At 40.3% G+C, this 25,633-nt stretch overlaps 1 protein-coding gene across 1 annotated transcript; it reads left to right on the forward strand.

The window, feature by feature from the left end:
* Window positions 1–1,789: 1,789 nt before the first annotated feature.
* On the forward strand, window positions 1,790–23,634 carry LOC112624679 (cytochrome P450 2U1). The gene is made up of 5 exons (XM_025385530.1): window positions 1,790–2,554; window positions 15,152–15,787; window positions 17,552–17,713; window positions 19,510–19,677; window positions 20,411–23,634. The coding sequence occupies exons 1-5, from the start codon at window positions 2,065–2,067 to the stop codon at window positions 20,587–20,589; spliced, it is 1,635 nt and encodes a 544-aa protein (XP_025241315.1). The 5' UTR covers window positions 1,790–2,064; the 3' UTR covers window positions 20,590–23,634.
* The last annotated feature ends 1,999 nt before the right edge of the window (window positions 23,635–25,633 follow it).

Raw genomic sequence — 25,633 nt, forward strand, 5'->3', positions numbered from 1 at the left:
CAGAAATTTATATTTATATCCTCACCATTCTGGAGACTAGAGGTCAAAACCCAAGGTATCAGCAGGGTCGATTTCTTCTGAGACCTCTCTCCTGACTTGCAGATGGCTGCCTTCTGACTGTCCTCACATCCTCTTTCCTCTCTCTGTCCTTATTTCCTCTTCTTTAGACACCAGTCATAGTGTTAAGAGCCCATCCACAGGACTCCATTTGAGCTTAATTACCTCTTTAAAGGCCCTTTCTCCAAATACAGTCTTATTCTGAGGCACTGGGGGTTAGGACTTCCACATATGAACGGTGAGGAGAGGCCAAATTCAGCCCAGATTTCCTATCTGCCCCACAGATCTGTTAACATAGTGAAAATGAGAGATTTAGGAAAACACTATATATGCAGTTACATCCTGTACAATATAAAAGGGTGGCTGTTGGAGTTGTTAAATTAGTCACAGCTTCAACTATTTTAAAATCATTTGTGAATTTAAATTGCTTGTATGGGATGATGTATATAGCGGCTCTAGAGAGCAAAGCCCTAGAATCAGATGACATCCAGAATGTCATGTTGAAGATCATATCTGCAAACAAGTAGTTTAAATTTTTAAAAACTTCTCTTAACAATTTAAAAATTCAAAAAAACTGAGAAAAGTAATCTCACAAGTAGTGGTTAATTATAGAAGATGAGAGGTGTGGAGGTTTTTTTTGTTTGGGGTGCATAAGCTTAAAATAACATGAAAAGCTTGTCAAAAAGAATATGAGAACATAGTGGACTTGAAATTTAACATCCTACTGGCATCACTTGTTTATAGAAAAATAAAATGGATCATGTATTTATTTAGAGGATTCACTATGCTTTATTTGGTCACATTTTTATAGGTACAGCATGGTGTTCAAACTTTTCATGTATGGAGAAAAATGAAAAGGCTAGAAAAATGGCCCAGTACAGACAGTTCTATGCTCAACCCAACTTGAACAGAAACTACAGGATTTGGCCTAAACAAGACAGAAAGGGAAGCCCTTATCAGGAAAGCCATTATCTGGGAAGATTAAATAAAGTAAGACTTTGTTTTTAAAGTATTATACAATTCATATCCAATATTTCAACCTCAGCCTTTCAAGTGTTGTCTAACACCAATAATATTGCCACCCTTCCCTTAACCGGTTTTCTTTTTATATTTCTGGCTACTTAAATCCCCCAAGCAAATTCTGGTTTCGCTATTTCTGGATTTAAGTACATTTTCTGCTGCACCCAGGCCACACGCAGGAATGGACACAGCTTTCGCTCTCCGCATAGAAGTTTTCTAGCCCAGGGCAAGTTCTCAGAACATGACTCCTGCCTGGCTGCCCGCCCCTCGCTTCCCCTACTCCCGCCATCATCCCTTCCGCAGCGTTGGCTGCCGAACTGACACCCACAGATTCTGCATTCCATGGCTTCCCAGCATCCTGCTGTCTCTGCGTGGAGAAAAGGGTGCTGCGAATCCCGGTTTGGATAAAGAACTACACCGAAGCCTGCGGGAATATGGCGTTGACCCCATTCTCCCAGCTCAGGGTATAGGTGCTGAGGCCGAGCTATCTCACTGGCCTGCTCACCAGTTTCCCGCACTCAGCACAGATCCTAGCACGGTTTATGCATGCACTTCATAACTACGCGTTTGCGTTTGTCAACTGACAAACGAGTGATAATCACAAACGAATGACACAAGCGAATCCAAGAGCCAATCAGAGCGCAAGGTTGTGTTGCCAGCATCCCAGTTTCAGGGACAGTCTCCACCAGACCCGACCCAACAAAGGGGCGTAACGGGACTTCGGGGCAAACTTCAGGTTCCGCACCCGCTCGCCCGCCAACCCCCTCCGCCAGGCAGCCGGCGCGTCTCCAGGTTCCGCCCGGGCGTCACTGAATGGAGGCGGCGGGGAGAATGCGCGCGGCACAGCCAATCCGGGCGCGCTTCTACGGCCCTTGCCCGCCCCCGACCTTCCAGGGCACAGCAAGACACTGACGCCGCGGGGCAGGCAGCTGCGTGCGCGTCTCCTCCAGGCAGCAAGGGGAACCCGAGGCCGCCAGCGCCCCGATCATGTCCTCTCCAGGGCCGCCGCAGCCCCCCGCCGAGGACCCGCCCTGGCCCGCGCGCCTCCTGCGTGCGCCTCTGGGGCTGCTGCGGATGGACCCGAGTGGGGACGCGCTGCTGTTGTGCGGCCTCGTAGCGGTGCTGGGCTGGAGCTGGCTGCGGCGTCGCCGGGCGCGGGGCATCCCGCCCGGGCCCACGCCCTGGCCCCTGGTGGGCAACTTCGGTCACGTGCTGCTGCCTCCCTTCCTCCGGCGGCGGAGCTGGCTGAGCAGCAGGACCAGGGCCGCAGGTATTGATCCCTCGGTCGTCGGCCCGCAGGTGCTCCTGGCTCACCTAGCCCGTGTGTACGGCAGCATCTTCAGCTTCTTTATCGGCCACTACCTGGTGGTGGTCCTCAGCGACTTCCACAGCGTGCGCGAGGCGCTGGTGCAGCAGGCCGAGGTCTTCAGCGACCGCCCGCGGGTGCCGCTCATCTCCATTGTAACCAAGGAGAAGGGTGAGCGGGGGCGGGGGGCGGGGGGCGTGGGCTGTGAGCTGTGGGTACGCGGATGCAGCGGATGAGTCTCCAGGTGCGCGGGGTCTGCAGTTCCTGTGCCCCTTCCGGCCGCGCGCCCCCAGCCTGCCTCACACCTGCATCCTGAACTAACAGGTGTTGCTGGCTGCAGCGCCTCTCCTTCCTGATGCCTTTAAGATCCCATCAAGTAGTGACGGACGGGTGACTTGTTCATACTCCAAGATCAGAAGTAGAAAAGTCATCCGGAGGTTGAGGGAGAGTAATAGGGATAGCGGGAGGACAAGGTGGCAAGCCAGGTTCCATCTTTCCAAAAGTAGTCTTCCCTTCCACCAGCTGTGACCTCGGAGAGAAACTTTGGCCCCCATGTTAGAAAGAGGGAAGGATGTTCTTTTTATCTTGTGAGTTTCAAATGCAAGAATTTAAGATATTTTCCAATAAGATAAAAAGTCCAGAAAACACGGTAGAAGCCTATTACCAAATCTCAGGCGCTGGTTCATAGCCTCTGATTCCTGCGTATGGGAGTCTAAATTGGACATTTTTGCGGGTTGGAAAACGTGTTATCTGCTGCAATAAAATGTCCAATCTAACCTGTCTCTACCGTCCCCCTTTGTCTTATTGGTTGGCTTAGGTCTCTGACTTCTTTTCTGAGTCACTCCTATCCATCAGTCAGGTGTTAAATGCCTTTTCCTCGGGGAAGCCTTTTCTCACAGTCTCTCCAAGTAGGGTAGGCTCCCTTATTAGAACTAGGTCCCTTACCCAAGCACTTTTCCTTCACTGCACTTTTCGAAACTGAAGCTACATAACTTTATGACCTTGGGCCTGGATGTCAGTCTTCACCACTGTTCTGACATTTAGGAGGACAGAGTCATTACTGCCTGAAACATAGTAGGAGCTCAAGTATCTATTAAATAAATGAATGTTATTTCCTGTCCTTATGACATGGCAAAGAGAGATCTAGGCTTTTCAGAATCTGATAAAGCCAGAGTTTTGCATCAGGATTTTAAACGAAAAAGACAAATATTGTATGATCCACTTATATGAGGTGCCTCCTAGCACAGTGAAATTCATAGAGACAGAAAGTCTCAGTTTTGCAAGATGAAAAAGTTCTGTGGCTGGACAGTAGCAGTGGTTGCACAACAGTGTGAAAGTACCTTATGCCATTAAGGTGTGCACTTAAAAATGGTTAAGATGGTAAATTTTATATGTATTTCACCACAATTTTTAAAAAAGAAAAGAAAAGCAGGTAGGTTTTCTCCAGGCAGCCATGAGCTCAGAAGAGAATTCTAGGTAGAAGCAGTATTACAAAAGCATGCAGTGGATGAGGTGTGAACTGTGACATTTGTTTTTCAGTGGGGCATTTGAAGTATTATGATCTTTATCTCTACTCATTTCAAATCCTTAGCATAATGTCTTAGAGTTCATCCATGTTGTGGCATGTGTGAAAATTTTCTTTTGAAGACTGAATAATATTCCATCATATGTACAATCATCCCTCCTTATCTGTAGGGGATTCCTTCCAGGACCTCCTGCGAATAACAAAACCCTAGGATGCTCAAGTCCCTGATATAAAATGGTGTAGTATTTGCATATAGCCTATGCATAGGGATCTTGGATACTTTAAATCATCTCTAGATTATTTATAATACCTACTACAATATAAATGCTTTGTAGATACTTGTTATACTGTATTGTTTAAGGAATGACAAGAAAAAAAGTCTACACATTCAGTACAGATGCGGTTTTTTGATCTGCGGTTGGTGGAACCCACAGATGTGGAACCCATGAATGTGGAGGGTCGACTGTATATACCACATTTTGTTTACCCATTCATCCATTGATAGACACTTGTGCCTCCACCTTTGGGCTATTGTGAATAATGCTGCTATGAATAGAAGGGTACAAATATCTGAGTCCCTAGGAGTTGCTTGATCATGTGGTAATTCTAGGTTTAATTTTTTGAAGAATCATCATACCATTTTCCAGTGAGTGCACCAGTTTACATTCCCACAGGGGTCCCAATTTCTCCACGTCCTCACCAACACTTTTTTCTTTTTTTTCACACTTGCTTTTAAGATTGGGCTTAAATGTTACCTCTTTGAGAATGTGTACCCTGAGATGCTTCCCTACCCTGCAGAACGAGATTAACTTCTACGATACTATTGTTTCATTTTAAGACCTTCCCAGTCTCTTCTAATCAATCCATAAGTCTTATTGACTCCTACAGTAGATATGTGCTACATCCATCTACTTTTCTCCATCTCTACTGCCAGCACCCTCATCCAAGCTACCATCATTTATTTATTTTTCTTTTTTTCTAAAGCTACCATCATTTCTAATCTGATACTTTAGAAGCCTCTTGACTAACCTGCTTGCTTCCACTCCAGATTTGCATCCACAGAGCAGCCAAAAGGATCTCTTACATAAACTATGAATCAAACCCTGTAGCTCTCTGGCTGAAACCAATTGCCTCCCCACTCCATACTTGACCTACTGTGGCCTGAAGGATCTGGCTGCTGCATTTCTCTTTTTCAGTTCTCCTTTCATTTGTACATTTCAACCTGGCCTTCCTACTCTAGACACACTAACCTGATTTCTGCCATGCCTGGGCCTGCCTCAAGGTACAATGTTTGTCTTCTTTGGGCCTGGAATAACTTCTTGCTTGACTGATTGCTTGTCATCCCTCAGGCCAATTGTTACCTTTCAGTGCTATATTGGTCAATGCCCAGTACCACCTCTCATTTTATCTCATTCATATTTTTCTCATTAACACTGGGAAGTATAGTATTTAGCCTATTACCACCCCCACCTCTCAATGGAATGTGAGTTTCTTTAGGGCAGAGATTTTGTTCCTTTTGTTAACCACTGTATCCCTACTTCTTGGCACAGAATAGAGAACCAAAAGATGAATGAATTTGTGCATACAAGCATCTATTGATGTACGTATCACATTTTATTATAATTTGTTTTGTGTGTCTGTCTCTTCCTCTGGGTTTCTTAAGGTAGGAATTAGATTTTCTTCTTTGAGATATTAACAGTATAGTTTCCAATTCTTAAAAAAACAGTTTATCAGAGTGCTTCTTGGTGGCTGTTTGGTTGAGAATCTATAATAAGGTCATTTCTAAGCATTAGTTGGACACTGCTTACTATTAAATCTCTATTTAGAAAAGAGTGGGGAGCCTGGGGGCAATTTGGTGCTTCAGTAGTATCTCAACTCAAGTATTCCCCCAAGAGACAGGGTTTTCTTAGGCAATGCTGCTCTGGTATGTGTTGGGTGAATGTGCTGTCAAAGAATTAATGAGAGAAATTTCAGTGGCTGGAGAAGGTGTTGACAAGATAATACAAGGCAAGAACCATGTGGCATAAAGAAAATGCTTGTGGACTTAACTTGGAATAAAGAACAGATCATCTGAATAAGAAAATGTAGCTAGCAGAGGATTTTTTAAATAGAACTTTTTCAAGAGTGAAGAATAAAAAGGGAGGGTGTGAATTTATTTCAAGATGATCATCAGAGGATGAAGGAGCAGATGAGTTGTGAGTGGACTTCCCAGATCAAGAAAGGGACAGCATTATCAGCCTGAAGAAGAAAGGTCACTGTGACTACAGTCAAGATGCTCAGCTCAGCAAGACTTGAGGATAGCTCAAACCATCTTTGGCTACTGTACCCAGTAGCAAAGAAGTAAATGTGATATTGTCCAGAAACAAGATGTGTAGGCCATAAGAGAAAAGAAATTATGTTAGGAATTAGAGGCCGATAACATTATTCAATATTTATTATTTTTTGAAAGAACTTTGCTGCTGAAGTTGATGAGAATAGCAGAGAAGAGTATGTTTCATAAACAGTGATGTGCGAAGAGAGGCTAGAAATAGTTGACTTAATACATTTGCTGAAAGTTCCAGATGTAGGAAGTTTATTTGTTATGTTTAAATTTTTCAAAATTTCATGATTAGACAAGTTGGTCGTCTTCTTAAGCCCATAAAAACTACAGTAAACTCGGTAGGCCATAAAGATGCTGTGTCCATCATTCTGATTGATTCTTAAGCACAAAAAGAAAAGAAAACTACAAAATCAGAGCTAAGTCTACCAGAGGAGTGTTTCACTCTTAAGTGTGCTGCTAAGGTGTCCCCAAAAGTTTATGTATTAGAAACTTAATCCCTAATGCAACAGTGTGGAGAGATAGGAACTTAAAAGATGATTAGGTTATGAGAGCTCTGCCCTCATCAATGGATTAGTGCTGTTATCACCAGAGTGGGTTAGTTATTGTGGGAGTGGGTTTCTGATAAGAAGGATGAGTTTGGCCCCCTTTCTCTCTCTCTCTCTTTCATCCTCTCTTACACTTCTGCCTTCTGCCATGGGATGATGCAGCATGAAGGCGCTTGCCAGATGCCAGTGCTATCCTCTTGGACTTCCCAGCCTTCAGAACTGTAAGAAATAAATCTCTGTTCTTTATAAATTACCCAGCCTGTGGTATTCTGTTATAGCAACACAGAACAGGGTAAGACATGTGATCTGTTTCTTCTAAAAGGTTTGTATACATCACATTTTTATTTTAAAATATTCAAAGTAAAGCTCAAAGAACAGTATAAACTTGATTATCTGCAGCTCAGATCTGCTTCAGATTCATAAATAACACATAGCTTTATTTGGTATGTTCTTCTAAAACTTGCATATGTTGGATACTTAAAGTATCTTTCTCTAACTAGCTTTTGGTATTTAGAAGTGTTATGTTTTAACCATATTATGCAGTATTCCACTAAATAGAATGAATAAAATGGCATCAAATTCTCTATTTCACTGTTGATAAAAATTAGGTAAATTTTACATTTTTTTGCTCTTACCAACTATGCTACCACAAATGTTTGTAGGACACTAGTCATGAAAGTAGAAAAAGAAACACTGATTTGACTTGTAAAACCTGATATGGCTCAGATAATGTCACTGGAGACTTGGAGCAAGAGTCAAAGCAAGTTGCAAAGCCATAAAAATAGAAGGTAAAACGAAATTTTGAAGAATTTTAAAAGTATGGGATAGATCAGTCTGATACATACCTCAAAGGAGAACAAGATGCAAAATGAAATTAGGAAATGAAGATAAATAGAAAATGAAAGTTCATCTGGGGAATTTGAAAATGAATGAAAATGCAATAAAATAGGTATTTGAACTGATTTTGAAATAGTTATGCACTCACATTGAGATGGCCTGAATTCTCCCACTAATAGGAATACTTCTATGATTCCATGGAAGAAAAGGGTAACTGTAATCAGTGTATGACACCCTCTGTGTTCAGTAGGTAAAGACGTATATGTGGTCAATGTAGAATTGCTTCATGTTTAATGTATTTTGAGTATTTTTATTATAGTAGTATATGTTACTGGAAAACAAAACAAGGAAAATGAAAAAATGGACTGAAAATCATCTGTGATCAGCATTATTTTGAGATAGTATTGACATTTTCATGTATCACCTTCCAGTCTTTTTTCTACATGTACATGTATTTTTAGAAATATATTTGCCTCCTTAAAATGGAATAATTTTCATAATTTTAAAAATTGCTTTTTATCACTTTAAGTATTATGAACATATTTTCATATTATTAAATATCCTTCTTTAAAGTTCTTAGGAGCTGTATAATATCCATTTGTGAGAATGTATCAATGTCAATTTAGTCTATCCTTTATTTGGTTTGAGTGGATTTTTATGTTTCCACTGCCTAGCACCTGTTCCTTGGACAAGAATACCCACTTCTTCTGAGGAATTCTTTATTTCTGACCTCAATCCCTTTTGTTGATTGAACAGGAGATGCCATATCTTTACATGAACTTACCTTCTTGGCCACAGTGATAAGTTGAGGGACACACTGACCAAAAGTGGACTGATCAGAATTTCTAACCTTTTTGTAACTGGTTAATCTGTAGGCCAGGCACAGAACTCAATAATTCACAACTACACATCAAGCCCTACATAATTTTGGGGTAAGAATAGCGTGACATAGTTAGAAACCTCAAGCCACAAAATAAATTTAAGGTATCTCAAGTTGGTATCACCGCAGGACACCCTACTGAAGCATTTGAATCCTTCCCCAGAATTTCTCAGGTTGAATCTAGAAAATAGAGGGCTTTTTCTTTTGGTGGTGAAACTGGGAAAATAGGCATCTCAGGATAGTTCATGTTTCATTGAAAAGCTGGTTTGCAGTTGGAAAGAATGAAGTCAGACAGAGAGGAGGGAAAAATAGATACAGGGAGAAAGAGTTCTGTGACATTTAGTACTCCCTGAGGTGGCAATACCCTTTCCTTCCTGTTGTTTCATTCCATAGCCTAACTGGCCTGTTCGATGAACTAGCTTGAGGGTATATTTTTGTTATTCTGAAGCAAGAGTCCTGATTTTTGCTTCCGAGCCATTTCGGTAGACAAAATGTTTCTAAAATACAAATATGGAGTTTAAAAATCGTTAGTAGATGGTAAGATCAAGGACCTAACAAAGGAAAAGTAATGTTTTTTGATAAAGAGGACAAAGCAAAGATGTTATATGTGATATATTAAATAAGGAGAGGGCCAGGCGCGGTGGCTCATGCCTGTTATCCCAGCACTTTGGGAGGCCAAGGCGGGTGGATCACCTGAGGTCAGGAGTTCAAGACCAGCCTGGCCAACATGGTGAAGCCCCATCTCTACTAAAAATACAAAAATTAGCCGGGCTTGGTGGCATGCGCCTGTAGTCCCAGCTACTCAGGAGGCTGAGGCAGGAGAATCACTTGAACCCAGAAGGCGGAGGTTGCAGTGAGCTGAGATCGCGCCACTGCACTCCAACCTGGGTGACAGAGTGCAGCTCCATCTCAAAAAAATAAATAAATAAAAATAAAGAGAGAGAGTAGGTGGGATTGGTATCAAATCCTAAAGCTGGTGTGGAAGACCATATCTATCCAAGAAAAGAGGAGGCCCACCAACACTTGGCCGCTGAATACTCTGCAGCAGAAGACTTGCTCATGGTTAAAGACAGGAGGAATGATTAAACTTTGGTAGCCTAGGAAATAGTTTATGGGCCTTTATTACACAAAAGGAGAGTTCTGGTTTCAGGAGTGGTTAAGACATTTCTACTCCTTCTTTGTCGCAACAATCACATACCATACCAGAGGGATGCTCAACAGAAGCACATACTCTACATTGAAATGAAATGACACATCTACATTTCTGCACCATAACACCTGAAGACAAAGTGGCTGTAGGATTGGCAAATGACTTAATAGAGTGGAGGATGACTACACCTAAGCATCTACAGAGGGGAATGCCAGTGGAGTATGAGAGGATAGAATGAGAACTACTCCCCTAGTTTACCATGCAGAATCTCAAAAAGGGTTAGAAATTGGAGGTACCAGTGATCATAGGAGACAGAAATGAGCCAGTAGACTGAGAAGAAGGATAGTGTGAAATGCACATAAAATAAGATCAGGTCCTTATCACTGATCCCACCCCTGCAGAAAATAGTAAGTAGATGCTCTGGAGGGCCTTGGCTGGAGAATGGGGGTGGGGAAGAGATACAGCCTGGCAAAATGAAAAGTTGTTTCTAGACAAAGACAGAACTCTTGAAATGCTTCAACTGGGTGAAAGTTTGACAAAGAACACTCAACAACCCTAGCCACCAACAAAAGAAAACAAGGACGTTTGTCTGTCTTGGCCTGGACCTTGGCACAGAAAATGTTTTCCCACCCCCAGTCTAAGCAGCAACTATATGCTCGACGCTGCCTTTCCTTTCCTTTACTTTTCTTCTCTTTTCTTTCTTTTTCTTTTCTTTTTTTTTTTTTTTTTTTTTTTTGACAGAGTCTCACTGTGTCACCCAGGCTGGAGTTCATTGGCATGATACTGGCTTACTGCAGCCTTGACCTCCCAGGCTCAAGTGATCCTCTCACCTCAGCCTCCCGAGTAGCTGGAACTACAGGCTTGAGCCACCACACCCAGCTAATTAAATTTTTTTTTTATTTTGTAAAGACAGGGTCTCACTGTGTTACCAAGGTGGTCTGGAACTCCTAGGTTCAAGCGATCCTCCTACCTTGGCCTCCCAACCTGCTAGGATTACAGGCATGAGGCACCATGCCTGGCAGATTTTGCTGTTTTAATGCAAAAACAGCCATAGAACATATGTAAACAAATTCATGTCACTCATGAACTGGCTGTGTTCCAGTTAAACTTTATTTATAGATCATGAAATTTGAATTTCTTTTTTGCCCCTTGATTTTACACTAAAGGAAAGATTTAAATTTCGTATGATTCTCACATATCACAAAATAATCTTTTGATTTTTTTTCAACCATTTATTAATGTAAAAACTAGTCTTGGCTCTCTGGCTGTACAAGGGCGGCAGGCTGGATTTGGCCTTTGGGCTGTAGTTTGCCAACCGCTCAACTAGACTTTAAGTAAGCATGTTAAAAATGTAAGAGTGAACATTCACCCTGTTTGTCTCAACAGGAAGATGAGAAGGAAGGGGGAAAAGAATGAGCAAAGCAGATAAATCTCAAAATAGTATGTTAGAAATTAGAATAAATGTAAGAGGACTAAACTTACTGGCTAAAGGACAGCTTGCCAGAATGGATATTTTTTATATCCAATTATATGTTGTTTTAAGAGACATAATCTATCTTCCCCAAGAAAGAGACATTCCCCCAACATAAGGGTACAGAAAAGTTCAAAATGAAAAGGTGTTACAATACTAAGAAAATACTTTAAAAAGAAAAGCCGGTTCTTTTTTGACAAAAGGTACTCTAAATGATACTTTATTGTTAAGAAAAAGAGGGCATTCATGATAAACGGATCCATTTTTAAAAAATTTTAAAAACAGGAAGATAGAATTCTAAGCTTGAATATACCTAACAATGTCATCTAATATATATCTATATTTAACAGCATATATATAAATATAAATCTGTATAGCTACATTTATATTTATCTACCTTTAGCAGAAACTTACAGAACTGTAAAGGGAAACTGATAAATCCACCATTATAGCAAAATAGCTTAATATAAGTATTTGGTTGAGAGATCAAATAGTTAAAAATTTGTTAAGGATACAGAAAATTTGGCTTTGACCGTTATCAAGCTTTCTCTATTGGACATAGAGGACATATTCCTCAAAATTACTTGGACAAACATTCTTCTCAACTTTATTTAGAAATTTCATTGGCCACATACTAGGGTAAAAAAGCAAGAAATGTCAAATATCAGCATAAGATAAACCAGGTAAGGTAGCAAAGAACACTTAAAATAGAAATTTTTTTTTTTTTTTAACTTAAAACCAAATAATGAAAATACATGGAAACAAGACTGGTGGACTGCAGCTAGAGTAGTACCCAGACAGAGGCAAATGTAGAGCTTTAAATTATTTATTAAGATAGAGGTCTGACGATTAATGAGTCAGATTGCCAACGTTATAAATAAACCTAAAGGAAAAGAGAAACATGTTCCAATTTTAGACAAATTCTTTCAGAGACAAAGACTACACCCTGGCTTGCTTTAGGAGGCCAGTATATTCAAGACACATACAGCATGAGAAAGGAAACTTATAAGCCATTGTCATTCGTGAATATACTATTTTTAAAAAACTTACATTAGGAAACAAAGTCCAGCAATTTTTTAAAGAAACTTAAAAACAAGCAAGTTTAGATTCATTCTTAGATTACAAGTTCAATCATCATAAAGAAGGCAGTTTTCAAATTAATGTAGAAATTAAGTGTATCTGCATGAGAATGGAGACGTAGAAGCTACAAAGTGGGCGTCCAAGCCAGGTTCTGCCAGCAGAAATTCTGCCTCTCCTGGGGTCTTGGTGGCCACATCCAGAGACAAACAGGCTCAGGGTGGGGATGGGGTCTGAGGGTGAACCCAAGCCCTCCCAGGAGACAACTTAGCTGCCAGTCACCACCTATTAGGCTCCTCCACCCACTGCCTGCACCTCAGCAAACACCTCCTATGCTCCATGGATCCCCCAGACCTCTGTCTTTAAAAAAAAAAAAAGAAAGAAAAAGAAAAAAAGAAATTAATTGCAGTTCCAACCAAATCCCTAAATAAGTTTGAGAAATTGATTTTGAAGTTTTTGAAACAGTTTTTAAAAAGAACGAGGTTTTGTAGGGAAGAGGGGACTTCCCTATTCGATATAAAAATTAAAGTCTATTTATATCTTATTATAAGGTAACAGTAGTTAAGACAATGTGCTTTGAGCACAGTAATAAATACATAGACCAATATAACCAACTAGAAAGCCTGTCAACTGGCCCACCCCTATAAAGGAAATGTTTGTCAGGGACAGCATTACAGATTGGTGGTTTGGTGAGGTGGAGTGAGGACCCTTTGACAAATCATACTTGAACAATAGGTTGTCTACATACGGAAAAAATGTTTGGATTCCTACCTCACAACAGGTAGGAATACCTAACACAAATATCAATTCCAGGTAGATTATAGAAACTTAAATGTGAAAATTTAAAATTTTTACAAGAAAATAGAGAATGTGTTTATGAACCCATGGTAGGAGGAGATTTCTAAAATAAGATATGCAGCACAAATCAAAGGATTGATAAATACAACTATATTTAAAACTTCTGCTTAACAAATACCACTTAGAAAGTAAAAAAAATCACATGATAAAAGATCTGCTATGCATTTCAAATATATAAGAAAAAGAAAATTGCACAGTAGATAAATGCAAATTACAGAATAGGAAATCTGGCCAATAACTATATAAAAAGCTGCTCTGACCCACTGGTAACAATCAGAGAAATGCAAATAAAAATCACATGAGATACATTCCAGGCTTCTGTTGACAAAACTAAAAACATTGACAAGTATCAAGTGAGGGCAACTATTCTGAACAAATGAGAACATCTAAACACTTCTATGAATACACTTTCAGACTACTCTCCACTTCAGAGAGTAATCCGCAATATCTAGTCATACTGAATATGTACATATCTTATGACTCATCAGTCAGTCCAGTCTTAGCAATGTCTTTAAAATTCTGAGGAAGTCCAATGGTAGAATAAATAATGATGCATAATCTTTAGAAATTCGCCTCCCATGCATCCTTTCTCAGAAGCTACTAGAGGATGTGCTTCAGCAAAATGAGGGAGTAAAACAAAGAGGAAGAAATATAATTCAGGAAATGGGTTCTGATACAGAAGAGTCTAAGAAAATTCCCAAATAATGACTAATAGAAGTCATAGCACCTGAACCAATGGCCTACAGAGCAACCACTGCAGATTTGAGCAGACATTTGGAAGATTCCAACAAGGAAAGTGGAACTGATAAATTGTCTGATACGTTTGACTGCATGGATGTTTACATTGAAAGACATTTTGTAGGGATATGAGAAAATTTAACCACAGAGCAGGGTCTTTATTTCATTTGCAGCTGTATCTACTGCACCCCCATGCCTGGCACATAGTAAGAATTCAGAAGTAATATGGGAAGGAAGAAGAGCTAGCCAAAATGATAGAGTATGCCATGGAAAATAGGATGAAATAGGTGACAGAAAACAAGGAATATTTGAGAACAATCTGATATATCTGGGAGTAATTTTGTGGGGTTTGATGGTGGGATGTATAAGTGAAAATCAAATAGGATGTAGTTGTGGATGACCTTAACATGTTCATATGTTTTAAAATCAGGGCTGCTGCCAATAACATATTTTAGATTACCTGCCAGTTATCAGATTCCAAATTTTGATGTCCAATAGTTCTAATCTAGTTGGGCTGTTCATTTAGTCAGCTAATACTTAACAACCTCTCCTATGTACCAAGCACTATGCCAGAAGCTGGATTTTAATGGTGAGCACTATGAGATATGGTCTCTGCCCTCATTTTAATCTGTTGCTATAGTTATCCTTCAGTTCAGAATGTTTAGAATATAGGTGTTTAGAATATGGGGATATATAGCCTGAAATATTTATTGTCTTTTTTTCTTTGTTTAGAGGCAGGGTCTTTCTCTGTCACCCAGGCTGGAGTGCAGTGGCATGATCATAGTGGACTGCAGCCTCCAACCCCTGGGCTCATGTGATTCTCTGACCTTAGCCTCTTCAGTACCTGGGGCTTACAGATGCATGCCACCATACCTGGCGAATTTTTTTTTTTTAGAGATGGGGTCTTGTTCTGTTGCCCAAGCTGGTCTTGAACTCCTGGATTCAAGCAGTCCTCCCACCTCAGCTTCCCAAATCTCTGGGATTATAGGCAAGAGCCACTGTACCTGGCCACCTGAGAAATTTTCTAAGCCTGGATTCACTCTTATGAAATGTAATACTTTGAAATGCACACTAACTTTGGAAAATGAAACTCATTGCTTTTCATTTCACCAGGAGTTACTATCTATAATAATAAGCTTTAGAGCAAATTCTCCTAATTTAATTAGATATGATTTTTGTTATTAGAAACACATACTATCTTGATAACTAAATTTTGCCAATCAGTTTTCTTGACTAGTGGTCTTTATCTATATATGAGGAGTTTTCCATAAGTGACTTGAAAAATACAGAATGCACTCCATGGTAGGTCTGTTCAGTGTTATCAGGAATGCTGTTTCTCATCTTCCTTTCTTGGTGTCCCTTTGCAGGGGTTGTGTTTGCACATTATGGTCCCATCTGGAGACAACAAAGGAAGTTCTCTCATTCAACTCTTCGTCATTTTGGGTTGGGAAAACTTAGCTTGGAGCCCAAGATTATTGAAGAGTTCAAATATGTGAAAGCAGAAATGCAAAAGCATGGAGAAGACCCCTTCTGCCCTTTCTCCATCATCAGCAATGCCGTCTCTAACATCATTTGCTCCTTGTGCTTTGGCCAGCGCTTTGATTACACCAATAGTGAGTTCAAGAAAATGCTTGGTTTTATGTCACGAGGGCTAGAAATCTGTCTGAACAGTCAAGTACTCATGGTCAACATATGCCCTTGGCTTTATTACCTTCCCTTTGGACCATTTAAGGAATTAAGACAAATTGAAAAGGATATAACCAGTTTCCTTAAAAAAATCATCAAAGACCATCAAGAGTCTCTGGATAGAGAGAACCCTCAGGACTTCATAGACATGTACCTTCTCCACATGGAAGAGGAGAGGAAAAATAATAGTAACAGCAGTTTTGATGAAGAATACTTATTTTATATCATTGGGGATCTGTTCATTGCTGGGACTGATACCACAACTAACTCTTTGCTTTGGTGCCTGCTGTATATGTCACTGAACCCCGATGTACAAGGTAATTAATAGGTGTTTCCTTTGTTCATGGCAAAACCAGGTAATTTAAATCAGGATTAGCAACCTCAGTGATCTGGTGGCTCCTAACACTGAGCAGTGTCTTCAGGCTGGCAAACAAATACTTGCAACTCACAGGGAGTTGGTAAGATGTTAACAGTGAAACCCAAGTTTCTAGATAGTAGGACTGAGGTCATAACTTGCTTACCCCTGCTTAAATCTCTATGGGTTTGATTCTGTGTGAAATCTATGATCGTGAAAGACCTTTAGAGAAGAACATTCTAGAGCTGAAGGGAATCATAATGCTGATCTGCACATACCTTGTTTTTTTGAAATTGGAGAACAAAGGCTCAGAGAAGTTGTGTGACTTTCACAAGGTCACACAGCTAGTTCTACCACCTCAGTCCCAATAGATACTGAAAGTCCATGGCAGTTCAGAGTAGAAGAATACAGGGAGGATGGTGTATTATTAGTTTCTGTTGCTGTTATAACAAATTACCACAAACTGAGTGGCTTAAAACAACACAAATTTCTTAAGAGTTCTATACATTGTAAGTCTGATATATGTCTCATTGGGCTGAAAATCAGGACGTTGACAGGGCTGCATTCCTTTCTGGAGGGTCTAAAGAAGAATCAATTTCCTTGCTGTTTTTGGCTTCCACAGCTCATGGCTTCCTCCTCCTGTCATTGAAGGCAGCAGTGTTGCATCTCTCTGACCATTCGTTCATAGTCACATCTTTCTCTGACTCTGAACTCAACTGGGAAAGGTTATCTGACTTAAAAACCCATGTTCTTAGATTGGGCACACCCAAGTGACCCAGGATAATCTTCCCATCTCTATGTCTTTAATTACATCAGTTTAGTCCCTTTTGCCATGTAAGGTATTATGTTTACAGACTCCAGGGCATTGGGGTGTGTACATGTATGGGCCCTTATTCTGCCTACTATAGATGTGATTATACCTACCTGTATTAGTTAATTATTGCTGGGTAGCAAACTACCCCAAAATTTGCTAGCTTTACAAAAACCACCACCATGTATTATCTCCCAGTTTCTGAGGGTCAAGAATCCAGGAATGACTTCCAGTTTAGGGTTTCTCATGAAGTTAGAGTTAAGATGTTGGCTGGGTCTGCAGACTTGACTGAGACTAAAGAATCCAGGTCCAGGGTGGCTATCCATATGACTGTTGGCCAAGTTCCTTACCACTCTGACCCTTCCATAAAGCTGCTTCACTTCCCCAAAAGTGAGCAACCTGAGAGAGAGAGAGAGTGGCAAAGATGAGGAGCCACAGTGTCTTTTATAATCTGATCTCAGAAGTGACATGTCCTCACTTCACCCTTATTCTCTTGGTCACATAGACCAACTTGGTACAGAGTAGGAGGGGACTGCACAAGGATATAAACCACAAGAACAGGGAATATTGGGGACCACCTTAGGCTATCACATGTTGTCTCAGTCTACTTAGAGAGTCAATCCCATGTTCATATGAGAGTATGACTTAGGATGCTCCTGAATCCAGAGTGCTTTCTCTTTGGCCCCTCTGTATGTTACTATCCTACTTCTAAGTCACAGGGTAGCACAGGCACCCTGGGGCTAGCTGTCTCTACTTGAAATGTCCGACCAATGCTTCACCTTTACTGAGGCAGAGTCAGGCCTGAACTGCCAACTGACCAGTTAGGTATTAGCGGTGATGGAAAGTATGCAGAGGAGGGCAGGTTCAACTCTCTCCCACACTTATCTTCTGGTTTATTCTTCGCTTTTTACATAGAGAAGGTTCATGAAGAAATTGAAAGGGTCATTGGTGCCAACCGAGCTCCTTCCCTCACGGACAAGGCCCAGATGCCCTACACAGAAGCCACCATCATGGAAGTGCAGAGGCTAACTGTGGTGGTTCCGCTTGCCATTCCTCATATGACCTCAGGGAACACAGGCAAGTCCAGGGTCTTCCTCTTTGAATGCCCGTGAGAGAAGCAGGACCCTCTAATCCAGGGTAGTTGAGGTGAGGGGTGTGGTGACTGTTGTCTAGCTTGATCCTTCTAAAGATTTAGTATTGTGTCCTAGATAATAAAATGTCTAGGGAATGTTCAGCCCTCTGCTGTGCATCACTGGTTGTACTAGAATTCTACCACTGCTTAGTTTTACTAGTAGCTCTGTAGCCTTCAGAACATGCACACTTATACTGGCAAAACAAATAATGTCGAAATTTAAATTGGCTATGTTGGCAGAAAAAGCTCCAGAATTGACAAAGGCAACTCTCCCTCCTTTTCATGGAGGTCAGAAGAGCTAATCTAAATGTGGATTAAGGATTTTGCCTGAAAATTATCTTACTTCAACTTTTAAAATTCTACAGCTGAAGCATAAATATTAAATAATTAGAAGGCTGGGCATGGTGGCCAACACGTGTAATCCCAGAATTTTGGGAGGCCGAGGCAGGCGGATCACTTGAGGTCATGAGTTCGAGACCAGCCTGGACAAGATGATGAAACCCCATCCCTACCAAAAATACAGAAATTAGCCAGGCATGGTGGTGCACAACTGTAGTCCCAGCTACTCAGGAGGCTGAGGCAGGAGAATCGCTTGGACCTGGGAGGTTGCAGTGAGCTGAGATTGTGCCATTACACTCTAGCCTGGGTGACAGAGCAAGACTCTGTCTCAAAAAAAAAAAAAAAAAAAAAAAAAGGTCAGGCGCAGTGGCTCACACCTGTAATTCCAGCACTTTGGGAGGCCCACGAGGGTGGATCACTTGAGGCCAGGAGTTGAAAACAAGCCTAGCCAACATGGCAAAAACCCATTTCTACTAAAAATACAAAAATTAACGGGGCGTGGTGGCACACTCCTGTAGTCCCAGCTACTCAGGAGCTGAGGCAGGAGAAGAATCACTTGAACCCAGGAGGCAGAGGTTGCGGTGAGCCAAGGTCGTGCCACTGCACTTCTGCACTTCAGCCTGGGCGACAGAGTGAGACAGCCTGTCTCAAACAAAAAAAAGAATAGAAAAGCCCATCTTATTCTAAAGTCACCTGTTTCAGCCTCTCACCTACAGCGAAATATGTCTATTTGGTCATGTCCAGACTCTCTTTAAACATCCCTATTAACAAGGAATTTACCTCTGGAGTCAGCCCATAGTGTAATGGGCTTGATCTAGTTTTAAGACAGTTATAGCATGCCATTGCTTATAAATGACATTGGATCATTTAACAGGTTTTTTTTTTTTGGTACAAGTTAGATAGACCGTGTTTATAGTATCTTTTGGGCATTGTTTAAAGTGCATATTGACTTGTCAGCTAGTAAAAGCCAGGGTTGGCTTCCCTGTGTATCTCTGTATCTTAGTTTACCTCCTCACTACATTGTTGTACATAAATGACCCTGTAAACTAAGTTTTATACATATTGGGAATTTTAATTTTTAGGGAAAGTTTACTTGAAATGCCCTATTGTTTTTGTTTTAGTGTTTTATCTTCATTGTAATGTTTTTATGGTTTTATGTATTAATTCAGCATTCATTGCAACATTGCCTGCTCCCTGTCTCAGGTGGGTCCTGGGATGGTGCAGGGAGAGGGATGCCAGTTGACAAGATCATATCCCTGCCCTCAAGTACCTCACAGTTTGTTCTCAGCCAATTAAAGTGCTAGGTATATAACTACATTTTTTTTTTCCAGATAATGATGTTTAGGGAGAACTACTAGTAAAAGCATACTGAATAACACCCATATGTTGTCTTTTGTTTTAGTGCTCCAAGGGTATACCATTCCTAAAGGCACATTGATCTTACCCAACCTGTGGTCAGTACATAGAGACCCAGCCATTTGGGAGAAACCGGAGGATTTCTACCCTAATCGATTTCTGGATGACCAAGGACAACTAATTAAAAAAGAAACCTTTATTCCTTTTGGGATAGGTCAGTTACACTTTTTTAAACTGCGTAATTTTTAAAAGAAGTAGAACTAAAATAATATTTTATTATTTCGTGTTGTTTTAAAAATGTTTATTTCTTGGCAAGTTAATGTAAGAGAAGGGATCAATAATTTAGATAAGGCATCTCCTCTATGTTCACTTCAGATTTTAATAAAGCAGTTGGTTTTAAATCTCTAAATTTGATTAGAAATTTTACTTTCAGGGCTGATCAGGTAATTTTGGGGGGTCCCAGGGAGCTACTGAAGTTAAGAGCAATTTCTGATCTGGTCTGGTGGGTGAGAGGATGGGTTCTCTAATCTCAACAGTTCCTCTTTTAGGTTCCTAGATTAGGAACATAGGATTCTTTCTATGGAAAAAGGGAGGCTCTAGGGATGCTTAATCTGAATTTTTTTGCCTTAATCTTCCAGGTAAAACTGAAGGAAAGAGGCAAGTAGGCACAGAAGAGACAGGGCAGCTGCCACATTGGATCCGTCTCTAGTTCCTGTCTAGAATGAGGATAGGTCTTTATGAGTAGGAGTTAAAATGTGTATTTGATATGTAAAAATTCTGATCAGCATATGCTGTGGGAGGCTATGTAGTATAAATGGCAATTTGATTTAAAAACTCCATCTGCATTTAGAATACTCAATTTAGATATTTCCTATAAATTTGTACTTTTTGAAATAGGAGAAGGGATGGTGTTATAATCCTTCATTTTTTTCTGATCTCATTTTTAGGGAAGCGGGTGTGTATGGGAGAACAACTGGCAAAGATGGAATTATTCCTAATGTTTGTGAGCCTAATGCAGAGTTTCGCATTTGCTTTACCTAAGGATTCTAAGAAGCCCCTCCTGACTGGAAGATTTGGTCTAACTTTAGCCCCACATCCATTTAATATAACTATTTCAAGGAGATGAAGAGCATCTCCAAGAAGAGATGGTAAAAAGATACATAAATCTTTCTAAGCAGATTCTTTCTACTGCAAGGGACAGTGAATCCAGCAACTCAGTGGATCCAGGTTGGGCTCAGAAAGATCAGAAGGAGGGTAAAGCATACTGGGAGCTTTCATCTTGGAGGATTCCTCAGCAGGATGCTTCAGCCATTTTAGTAATGCAGGTCTGTGATTTGGGGCATAGAAACGAAAGTACCTAGGAAACAGGAGATCTGGATTTTACTTGCAGTGGCTTCCACCAATGGGCTGATCTTCTCATTTCTCAGTGCCTCAGACATCCCATATGTAAAATGAGAGTAATAAAACTTGGCTTCTCTCTACCTCTCAGCACTAATGATGGTCAAATGCCTTACATCTTTTCTGGTATCTCTAAAATGCTGTTAAGCTCTGGAGAAGAAATTCAGGAGAAGAAGATCTATCAGCTGGCTTTTAAAGACCTGTGACAACATGAAAGTGGTGTTCAGCCTGTAATGCTTTGTCAGAGATGGGTGTGGATTTAGGTTATAATGGGGGAGAACTTTTCTCAGCACAGATTCTATGCCAGCTTCTTTGGGCTTGTTCTGTTATTATCTGTTATTTTGTTTATGATTTTAGTTTTTACTTTTTGTAGATGTGGGATGAAGTGGGCTCTGTCATGTATATTGAGGAAAAAAGAAATTATAATTTTAAAAAAATCCCTTGTAGGATTATTGTATAAATTTATATGTCTACCTTCTATTTCAACTACAGGAGCAGTGAGCCTTGCTAAAGAAGTAGCTTCATGGCAGAATTCCTTTCTACTGAGTTATTTGCAAAGATGCAGCTCGGCCTTTTTACTTAAGGCCTGAATGGTGAGCTTGGGGATTTTGATGCTGGGACTCATCAGGAAAGGATTCTGCTTTCAAACTATACTGAACATTCCTGTCCTAGCCTCCCTGCCACCAGGCCCAATGTATCTGATCCTTGAATATACTCTCGAAGAATTCACTCTCTTTTTATTAAGAGAACTAAATTGTTTCTAAATGTAGAAGGTTCCTCTGGAAGAGCAGTTTTCAGCAGGGGTGGTAACCCCTTCAGCAGGAGTTTGGAAATGTGTGGGTTTGTTTCTTGGTTATCATAATGATGGGGGTGCTACTGGCCTTCTGCTGCCATGGGACCAGGAAGCTAAATGTCAAGGTAGTCCTATACAGTGAAGAATTGTCCTGCTCAAGATGCCAGGATTTCCCCCAGTGAGAACATGCTCCAAAGAATGACCACCCCTTTCTTTTATTCTCCCACAGTGCTCCATGTACAGAAGCAAGCATAGTAGTAATATGAGCAGCCATATTCCTGAACCTTTCCTCATGCTGGCTCTACACTTAATCCTTTACTTGTATATTTCTGTAATTCTTACAGAAATTCTATTAAGAGGGTGGCATACTGTAGTGGATGACGCTGAGGCTTAGAGAAGGTAAGGCACAAAGTTAAAAAGTAACATCACTGGGTTTCAAACCTACTGGTCTCTGTGACTAAAGAACACTTTCAGAATCACTTCTTGATTCTGCCACCACTTGATCCCATAACAGGCTACCCCTTGGCCTCATGCTGGAGTTGTGTGTGTCCGTCTCCATCCCAGGCTGAGCTCCTTGAGGTCAGGATGTCATGCTGTTTGCCTCCCTCACAGTGCCTTGGTCTTAGTGGATGCCCAGTCATCTTGTGAAGGACTTTTAAGAAGTGTACTTAAGAGAAAAATCCTACCTTATTTGAATAATTACAAGTCATATTTTTGTTGTTTAAAGGTGATAAATCAGTGTATGTTATTTGTTAATGTCCATTAAAGCCAGTTTTTAAAAAATCACCGGACTTTTGTGTTTATCATTTAAAACAACCATTTTAAACAAACTTAGAACGATGCCTTAGCTGTTTATATCTAACAGAATGTAAGCTCCCACCACCTGAAGACTGGGCCATATCCAGGGACCTCTCATTCACTTTCCTAAAGGAGAAAAGCAGCTACTGCTGTTCCTACTGATAGAGAAGAGGGCGAGAAAAGATCCAGAGTGGTTGTTACTTCGGGAATTAAATGAAAGATGAAACCCTGAACTTAAACACTTCTGTCTGACTGGCCTCCTGTGACTGATCATCCTTCTTTGCTCTGTTTTCCAGATAAATGGAGACACCAGATCTCCCCAGCCTCTGACTTTCATCTGCCGTTAGCCATACTCTGTGTAGTTAGATCTCAGTCTGGGAATGGCATTCCAGGGCAATTGTGAACATGAGCTAGATTTTCCTTTGATTTAGCACATGCCTAGGCAAACTTTTGAAAGCTCAAAAAATGAAAATAATATCTGCTTAATCAAAACAATCAGAGGAAGAAGAAAAGATATTTTAAAATAATTGACTGATTTTTGACTCTACATTCTTTATCTACCATACTGCTCTTTTCCTTTTTAAAAATATTATTAAGCACTTTCAATATAGATAAATGAAATACAGGCTAATCTTTAGGTGTCTTAAGAATTTTTGCTTTTTGAAAAAGAAAAGCTAATAGCCTAACTGCAGAGGAACTGAGTGGATGGGGCGGCTGCTGTATAGATTTTTAGATGAGATGATACAGTGTGGATTACAATGCACCTTGGGCGGGACAGTTTGTTCTTGATACGGAATTCATATGCTTTTGAATCGTACTAATAACTCAGCATTAACAAGTGTATTACTCCTTAAATTCTACAGGCATTTTCAATATTCCTAACCAAAGAGTTTATCGCTTACTTGAGAAGTTGTCTGTTCTTGGAGAGATGTTGAAATTAGATGTTTATTAAACTTTAAAAATATAATGCCTTAAGCTATAGCACTTTAAAAACATCTTTACATATAAATTGCTAAAAGGACTGTTAATGCTTTTCTCAGACATGTTGACATTTTACTATTTTGCACATCATGGTTTATTTGAAATGAAAAACTACTTTGTTTTATAAGTCTACCTAATATCTCATTTTTGGTTCTCATCTTTAGCACAGTTTTGATGCTTTTATTAAACTATTTTAACTGAGAAAGTGTCATGTCTGGGTTTTATTTGTTTTGTTTTAATTGCTATACAAAATTTTGTTTTCCAGATGTCAAGTTAATGAAAAAAGAAAATAGGCCTCCAAAGACAGATGTTCACAATAGAATGTAAGCATGGTCCTTAGAAACAAGGGTAATTCTTTTAAAATTTCCCTGCGGAGTGAAGTTCTTAGAGGACTGCATCACCGCCCAGGTGTCTTATATTCCCTGTGGAAGCCCAGCATGAGTTGAGAGGAGATGGGCCCACATGAGCCTGCTGTGGCCAGGTATTGAGTGCTGGTCTCACATTTCCCAGCTCAGGAAAAAGAGCTTTTTCATACTTGAACCCTATTTTGCCTGTGGAGGGACCCCCTGCCAGTTTTTTCCACTGCCTACTCTTCTTCCTGAAGTCATAGCTCAGACAGCATCTCCTCAGAGAGGTCACCCACCGTGACATCCAAAGTGGTCTTTCCTGAGAACTCCCTAATCTCATCACCCAGTTTATTTCCTCCAGAGCTGTCATCACTAACTGCAACTACCTTGTTTACTTAAACCTTCTGTTTCTATCATCTCTCTCATCTCCACTCCATGAGGATGTCAGGGACTGACTGTATCTGATACCTTACCAAGAGTGGATGCCTTATGCAGAGCAGGCATCAGTAAATACGTTGGGCAAATGAAGAATTAAGTGAGTTTGATGGAAGGTGATTATTTGACCCTTTAGGCTAGAGAGGAGATGATACAAGCAAACCTGTCATTGTTTTCTGTCTGCTTCCTTAGTGACTGTGGCTGTGCCACCAGAGTATGAGTTTTAGGGAAATAACAGTAGTGAAACAAGAGGAACACTGAATAATGTGGCACCTTCAAATCTTCAGTTTTGCTGCATTGTTTTTAGAAACCAAATTCATTTAAGTAGGGTATTTGTTCATTAGTAAATTTGGTATTATCATGATTGAAATGATAATACTTTTATATTCTTTTATTTATTTTTTTGAGACAGGGTCTCACTCTGTTGCCCAGGCTAGGGTGGCATGATCACGCCTCACTGCAGGCTCAAGTGATCCTCCCACCTCAGCCTCCTAAGTACCTAGGACTACAGGCGCATGCCACTATGCCTGGCTAAGATATTTCATATTCTTATCAGTTCTTCCCTTTGTATGAGGGTCAAATCAGTTTTCATTAAGGGATAAGGCTAATTATCCATAAGACTCTCAGTGGATTGCTCAGCAAAATCCCTGCAGCCAAGGATAGAGTAGGATGATGTATTCAAAATTCTAAAAAAAAAAAACAAAAACAAAACAAAACAACAAAAAAAAACTGCCAAATAAGAATATTGCATTTGGCAAAAATATCCTTTAAAAATAAAGGATAGAGAAAGTCATTCCCAGACAAATGAAACTGAGGGAATCTGTTTGTTACCACTAGACCCGCCTTATAAGAAATGCTTAAGGAAATTCTTCAAATTAAAATGAAAACATGTTAAATAGCAACATGAAAGCATAACTCTCACTGGTAAAAGTAAATATACAGGCAAATATAGAATAATGTAACACTATAATAGTACATAAATTACTTTTCACCCTAATATAAAAGCTAAAAGACGGCTGGGCCCGGTGGCTCATGCCTGTAATCCCAGCACTTTGGGAGGCTGAGGTAGGCAGATCATGATGTCAGGAAATAAAGATCATCCTGGCTAACATGGTGAAACCCTATCTCTACTAAAAATACAAAAATTAGCTGTGCCACCGTAATCCCAGCTACTGAGGAGACTGAGGCAGGAGAATCGCTTGAACCAAGGGAGTCGGAGGTTGCAGTGAGCCGAGATCGTGCCACTGCACTGCAGTCTGGTGATGGAGCAAGACTTCGTAAAAACAAAAACAACAACAACAAAAGCTAAAAGACAAAAACATTAAGAATAATTATAACCACAAAAAATTGTTAATGGATACACACTATAAAGAGAATTAAACACTGAATTCAAGGACACAAACGTTGGGGAGAATGGC

Source organism: Theropithecus gelada, chromosome 5 (genome assembly GCF_003255815.1).
Source record: "Theropithecus gelada isolate Dixy chromosome 5, Tgel_1.0, whole genome shotgun sequence".
NCBI classification, from domain to species: Eukaryota; Metazoa; Chordata; class Mammalia; order Primates; family Cercopithecidae; genus Theropithecus; species Theropithecus gelada.

Excerpts from the sequence above, each read along its gene's own strand:
- LOC112624679 (XM_025385530.1), top strand. The coding sequence starts at position 2,065 with ATGTCCTCTCCAGGGCCGCCGCAGCCCCCCGCCGAGGACCCGCCCTGG. Across the intron at positions 2,555-15,151 it reads CATTGTAACCAAGGAGAAGG|GGGTTGTGTTTGCACATTAT; the intron begins GTGAGCGGGGGC and ends GTCCCTTTGCAG. Across the intron at positions 15,788-17,551 it reads ACTGAACCCCGATGTACAAG|AGAAGGTTCATGAAGAAATT; the intron begins GTAATTAATAGG and ends CTTTTTACATAG.